A 6,976-nucleotide genomic window follows, 5' to 3' on the forward strand; every position below is an offset into this window, starting at 1 on the left:
ATGGCGGCGCCGGCCCCGGGGGCTGGGGGAGCCTCGGGCGGCGCTGGCTGTAGCGGCGGCGGCGCGGGCGCGGGCGCGGGCTCTGGGTCGGCGGGGGCCGGGGGCCGGCTGCCCAGCCGGGTGCTGGAGTTGGTGTTCTCCTACCTGGAGCTGTCCGAGCTGCGGAGCTGCGCCCTGGTGTGTAAGCACTGGTACCGCTGCCTGCACGGCGATGAGAACAGCGAGGTGTGGCGGAGCCTGTGCGCCCGCAGCCTGGCAGAAGAGGCTCTGCGCACGGACATCCTCTGCAACCTGCCCAGCTACAAGGCCAAGGTGAGGGAGCCACGGGCCACGCCGCTGCCCCGAGTCCTGCTCCTCGGCGCTGTTCTCTGTGCTTCTCATCTAAGCTTCTGAGTCAAACGTCTCACCTCACCCTCCCGCCTTTCCACGGTCCCCGTCAATACCTTCCTCGCCTCCCTCGAACATAAAGATCCTCTTTTCTTTGGATTGAAGTTCTGTTTCTTAACCCACCTCACTTCCGTGATCCACTTTTTAAAAGACTAGATGGTTTCCCATCACCGGTTTCCATCACTCATTCTACTTTTGACAGTCTTTCCTCTTAAAGACAGACCACCATTACCTTTTAATGGTCTCATCCTATTTTTCTCCCTGGGCCTCCGAATAGACTTTATTAGATTATCTCGACTGACTTAATACGGGTTTAGTTTCTAAGATATTTGCTTTCACACCACATCTCACATTTTCCAAGCTCTGATTTATAACCATTGTATTTTTATTTTCGCTCAAGTTTTTTTTTAGTTTTCTTCACTGTATTTCAGGCTTACAAGGGAGTGTGGTTCTAGGCATCCTGCTAACTTTCAAGATACAGGCTTTTATACGAAATCCTCCCATCGGCACCGCTTAACCATCGTTAATACTGCCTTGTCCTACAATTTTGGTTACTTCTTGCTAACTTTTTCATAGTTCTACCTTGATGCTGTATCTCTCCTCTTACATTTATTATCTCATGTGTTGATTCCAGTTTTGCTGCTTCCCTTTTTTCTTCTAGATTCTGGTGCATATTTCTGCCATCTTCATATACAAAATAAAAATGTCAAGTAACAGGTTGTGGTAGGGCTGCAAGGATTCTCCAGGTCATCCAAACAGAGGGCATTGGGCTTGGGTTCAGTTGGATGGCTGACAGCTATTCGGTACAGCAGTGGCCAAGAGCGTGTAGAAGAGAAGATGAAGTCTGACTGGAGTGTAGTAAACATAAAAAATACATTAGTAACCGAAAAAGGGAAAACATTCCTTTTGAATGCTAGATTACCAATGAGATGGGAAGAATAAGAAGTAAAAATTTTTTTGTGTGAAATAGATGTAAAATTTATTCTTCTATAATAAAAAAGGTTTCAGTTTAACAAGATAAGGAACATTGCTGTGAAATACGTCAGCTATCAAGTTTTTCTATTAAGTGAAATAACATTTAATTTACTAGAACTATTCGTACATGGTAGATGCTCAGTGGATACTGGTAATTTATATAGGTGGGTGCAGAATATTGCAATTTTGTCCTAATTTGCCTGATAAATGTGTATGTTTTATAAGTTTTACTTAGTTTGTATTTTTCCATAAAGTTTATTGTTTTTAAGTATTTTAAACTAAGACTTTTTTTGTAATTGTAATAGAACTGTTCACAAATCAAGATTCATATAATAATGTGTAACAGATAATATGTCCATGTGAGTCAAGCTTCAGTGGAAGCAAAATGATATTGAGGAAAATGTCTTCCTTTTGCCCTTTTCCCCCAGCTACCCGTTCCCCTCCGTGGAGGCAACCTGTGTTACTATTTCTTTTGTATCCTTCCAGAGATATTTTTGCTTTCTTAAGTTTTTAATACTTTGCCGTTCTACTATGTTCACTATAGGTATTGTAGACTTGTACTAAGCACATTCATAAAGATGTTGCAGGACTTTTCTTGATTATCTTGAGGATAAAAGATTAATTCAAAAGGCATCAGATAGTCTGGGAGAGAAGTCCTCAATCTAGTAGAGGAGAAAAAAGTGTGTAGACATAACTGTGATACATGGTAGAATTTGCTCCTTACTGTTAGAGACATAAAAAAGTATACTAGAAGTTCAGTGAAGAGAGAAATTTGTAAGTTGAGTGGAGGATTGGGGAAGGTTGAGGTTGTATTTGTGCTGAATTTTAAAGATGAGGAAGATTTAAATATTTTAGGAAGAGGAAGTACTCTGAACTGAAGGACAAGAGGAAAGCAAAAGGTTTGTATAACATATATTTTTATTTAAAAAAAAATGAGTGCCAGGGACTATGCTCAGTTTTGCAGATGCAATGACAAATAAAACAGACACAGACACTCAGGGCTGCCTTGCCTTATGGAGCTTACAGTCTAGTGGGGGGAATGAATATTAACCAAATAATCACCCAGATATAAAACTACATCTGGTAAGTAGTATGAAGGAGAGATAGTTGGTGCTTTGAGTGTGAGTAATGGAGGATTTGACCTAGGTAGGGTGGTCAGGGAAGGCTTTCTCAGAGGAAATGATGCATGAACTAAGACTGGAAGGATAAGGATAAATAGGCCGAGGGGAGAGAGAACAGCCTTCCAGGGGGGAACCTTGAGAGTATGAGGGACAGAAAATATGTCAGTGTGGCTGGAGCATAAAGAGCAAAGGTAATGCCTGTTTGAGATAAGATGGTAGAAGCGGACTGGGGCCAAACTATAGGAAAGCCATTTTGAATTGTAAGCAAGAGGAATTTATGGGTGTGGGTATTGGTGATATGCTTATTTTGCATTTTTAAGAGGTTATTTCTGACTTCAGTATGGAGAACAGGTTGGAGGGGGACCTTAGAAGTATGATAGATCAATTAGGAAGTAGGTAGTAGAGAATATGGAGAGAAATTGAGGAAGTAAAATCTATAGAACTTGGCAATAGATTTGAAATAGAGGTGAGGAAGAGGGAGGTGCTAAGGATGACTCCTAGGTATTGAGCTCACATAATAGAGAGATCACTTGAGCTAGATTTTGGAGGAATGGCAGTGAGTTCAGTTTTTGTAGAGTAGAATTTACAGTGTTAATGAGACTTATGAGAGATTTCAGGTAGGCAGCTGTTAGAGGTTGGAAATTAGAGGAGAGGTCTAGGCTAAAGATACAAAATAGTTTAGTTAGATTGAATGAAAGGAAGTCGTGGGAAATATGATTGTAAAGGTAAGCTAGACCTAGATGTATTGGGGAGGGGCTTGAAATACAGCCTTCAGTCTATAGTTTTGGCTGTGTTCTACAGTTAGAAACTGTGGAAGTTTGAACAGGCGAGTGACAAAAGCTGTGCTTGAAAATGAATAGGCAATTAGATGAATTTGGAGAGGGCAGGGTTTAGTGAGTCCTTATACTAGAGATTCTTAAGACCTGAATAGGTGTATAGAGGAGGGAAGGGGATGGCTAGGAGCACTGTTGTAGAGAACAAGTCTACATAGGTGGACAGCTGACTGGGTGAGTGAGATGAGGAAGACAGAGGAGTCAAACAGAATTTCCAAGGAGTCTGGGTAATGGAGAAGAATGGGAACAGGTTTAGAATAGCATAAAACTGTAAAGTGTTTGGAGTTGGTCAGTCTACTTAGGAGCTTTCTTTTCTTTTTTTTTTTTTTTTTTTTGAGACAGTGTCACTCTCTTGCCTGGGCTAGAGTGCCGTGGCGTCAGCCTAGCTCACAGCAACCTCAAACTCCTGGGCTCAAGCGATCCTCCTGCCTCACCCTCCCGAGTAGCTGGGACTACAGGCATGCGCCACCATGCCCGGCTAATTTTTTCTATATATTTTTAGTTGTCCAATTAATTTCTTTCTATTTTTAGTAGAGACGGGGTCTTGCTCTTGCTCAGGCTGGTCTCGAACTCCTGAGCTCAAACAATCCGCCCGCCTCGGCCTCCAAGAGTGCTAGGATTACAGGCGTGAGCCACTGTGCCTGGCCAGGAGCTTTCTTTTTTAAAAGTTCATGTTTTACATGCCACCAAATAGCATTAATTATTCCAGTCATACTTGGCATCTAACTGTGATTCTCTAAATTTCAGACTGAGATCCTAAGCTAGATCTTAACATGGTTGGCTATAACATAAAATTCAAGTTGTGAATGAGACTGTGAGACAGAAACTATGGATTGTTTTAATTTATTAATTTGATATTTATTTTCCCATTTCACCTGTATTTTTCAGTTTCTGTCTATAAAAAATAAGGTCACTTAACATAATCACGATACCATTATCACATCGAAAAAGAAGTTAACAATAATTCCTTAATATCAGAAATGCAGTGTTTAAATTAGAGTCTTGGAGTCTCACTTTGTTGCCCAGGCTAGAGTGAGTGCCGTGTCGTCAGCCTAGCTCACAGCAACCTCAAACTCCTGGGCTCAAGCAATCCTCGATCCTCAGGTTAATTTTTGGTTTCTATTTTTAGTTGCCTGGCTAATTTCTTTCTATTTTTAGTAGAGACGGGGTCTCACTCTTGCTCAGGCTGGTCTCGAATTCCTGACCTCAAGCGATCCTCATGCCTCAGCCTCCCAGAGTGCTAGGATTATAGGAGTGAGCCACTGCGCCAAGCCAAATGTTATATTTTTAATTTACAGTTTATTTGATCAAGATATGCATAAGCTTACCGTGGCAAAGGGTAGTATGTTTCTTAAGGCTGTGTTAGTCTACAGATTCACTTGCTTTCTCCCCCACCTCCCACCTCTGTAGCTTATTTGTTAAAGAAACCAGATTGTTTACCTTCTGCCTGAACTTTGCTGATTTCATTCCCATGATGTTGCTTAACATGCTCTTCTGTCCTCCGTATTTCCTATAGAGGTTTGATCAATTTAGATTAATTAGGTTTTTTTTTCTTCTTGCAAGATATTTTTTACTAAAATCAAGTGGTTAGAGATGTGGTAGAAAATAAGATCTACAGAATTAGGTATGTGGTACAGACAATGGTGGGTAGGAATTCAGGAGAAAGAAATGAGGGGGATTGAGTGGTTTAAGAATAGCTTCATGGGGCCAGGCACAGTGGCTCATGCCTGTAATCCCAGCACATTGGGAGGCCGAGGCAGAAGGATTGCTTGAGCCAGGAATTCAAGACCAGCCTAAGTAACATAGCGAGACCCTGTCTCTACCAAATAAATAAATAAATAAAGCCACATGTGACACACACGTGTAGTCTGAGAATTGCTTGAACCCATGAGTTTGAGGTTATAGTGAGCTATGATGATACTACTGCACTGTAGCTCGGACAACAGAGTGAGACCCTGTCTCAAAAAGAAAGAATAGCTTCCTGGATGTGGTCTTAGAGGATATGTGGGAGGAGGAAAGCAGATAATGATACTACAGACAAAGAAAAAAACATCAAGGTAGAAAGGGAAATAGGAGGCATCATGTCTAGAAGGCTTTGAAAGCTAGGCAGAAGAATTTGCAATGTGGTATTAAGTATGAAACTATTAAAGTTATTGAACTGGAATGAGATGTGATAAAGATGCTGTTTTAGAAAGACAAATCTGGAAAGAATTCAGGTAGAGGGCAAACAACTTTGGAAATTTTTGCAGGGGCGCAGAGGAAGGGTGGTCACTAAGAAAGAGTGTAATAGAGGATCAGTGCAGGGAAATAGGAAGATGTCATAGAATTTTAAGGAAGAGTTTGTCAGTAGTGTCATTGTGACAAAGAGGAAGAGAAAAACAACTGGAATTTATAGGAATTGCGGAATAGACATAGGAAAGAATTAAATATTTTATAGGCATAGGAAAGTATTAAATATTTTATAATGAATTCTTTTGATATTCTCTTGAGTTATTTATATAATACTTAATATTTTGAGTACATATTTCTCCCCGATTTATCCTTTTTTTTGTTTTTTTTTTGAGACAGGGTTTTGCTCTGTTGCCAGGCTAAATGCAGTGGAACGATCATAGCTCACTGTAGCTTTGAACTGTTGAGCATGAATGATCCTCCCACCTGAGCCTCTCAAGTAGCTAGGATTATTGGCATGTGCTACCATGCCAGGCTAATTTTTTTTTTTTTTTTTTTGATAGAGACAGATGTCTCTTTGTTGCCCAGGCTGGTCTTGAACTCCTGGCCTCAAGCAATTCTCTCGCCTCAGCCTCCCAAAGTGCTGGGATTACAGGCATGAGCTACCATACCCAGCTCTGCCCCATTTAGTCTTATGTTCTGATCTTTTAGGTGCTTTAAAGTATGTTATACATAATAGGAGCAGATAGGAAAAAATTTAGGACTACTTAATTTTACAGCCTCCTTATAAATACATGGGATACCCGAAACAAGTGATTTTTTTTTTTTTTTAAATCTCTGATCTGTAGTACAACAGTGAAACAGTAAAGTATTGGCTAATGGTAAATGAACAGGTGATGAGGGGACTGGATACCTGACTTCTCTTTGGGACTCCTGCGCTAACTAGCTGTTGATATGCCTGAGTTAGTCTGGGTGACCTTCAAGGGCCTTTCTAATGCTGACATTCTATGACTCTGGAGTTGAATTCTCAGGTTAAAGTCCCAGTCTTCTACTGCTTTGGGGTAGTTTGAATAAAGTAAAGTAGGACTTTAAAAAAAAAGTTTTAAATTATTAAAATATGAGAAATTGTTATTACTTGTACAGAAAAGCTATTTTCATACTGTCTTTATTTTGGAAACTTAAAAAACTTATATTTACTTAAGGGTCAACTAACCTGTCTTATTGGTTGCTGCTCTTACGACTATCCCTATAAATTCTAGGGGTTGAATTTAGGTACTATCTAGGGGATGATTTGATTTGGTAAATGAGAGTTGTGATGTTTTAGTATATGAGTAGTACCGAGCAAGTATGCTGAAGATCTATGGTAGTTTGTGGTTACTAAAATTTTTCATAAACTTTAGAGCTGTTATGACTAAGGTCTCTATTTTACATAAAATATTCTTTTTGATGACAGCATTGGCAATATGAAAACTGTGCATCTCTTTTTTTTTT

General features: G+C 40.3%; 1 protein-coding gene across 1 annotated transcript in view; it reads left to right on the forward strand.

Moving 5' to 3' along the window:
* The window catches only part of FBXO45 (F-box protein 45), a 13,724-nt gene continuing 6,748 nt past the window's right edge, over positions 1-6,976 (forward strand). Inside the window, exon 1 of the mRNA XM_012642509.1 lies at positions 1-312. Within this exon, the coding sequence (XP_012497963.1) occupies positions 1-312 (312 nt within the window). The remainder of the gene's footprint in view (positions 313-6,976) is intronic.

This window comes from Propithecus coquereli, unplaced genomic scaffold (assembly GCF_000956105.1).
Source record: "Propithecus coquereli isolate 6110/MARCELLA unplaced genomic scaffold, Pcoq_1.0 Scaffold10, whole genome shotgun sequence".
NCBI lineage: Eukaryota > Metazoa > Chordata > Mammalia > Primates > Indriidae > Propithecus > Propithecus coquereli.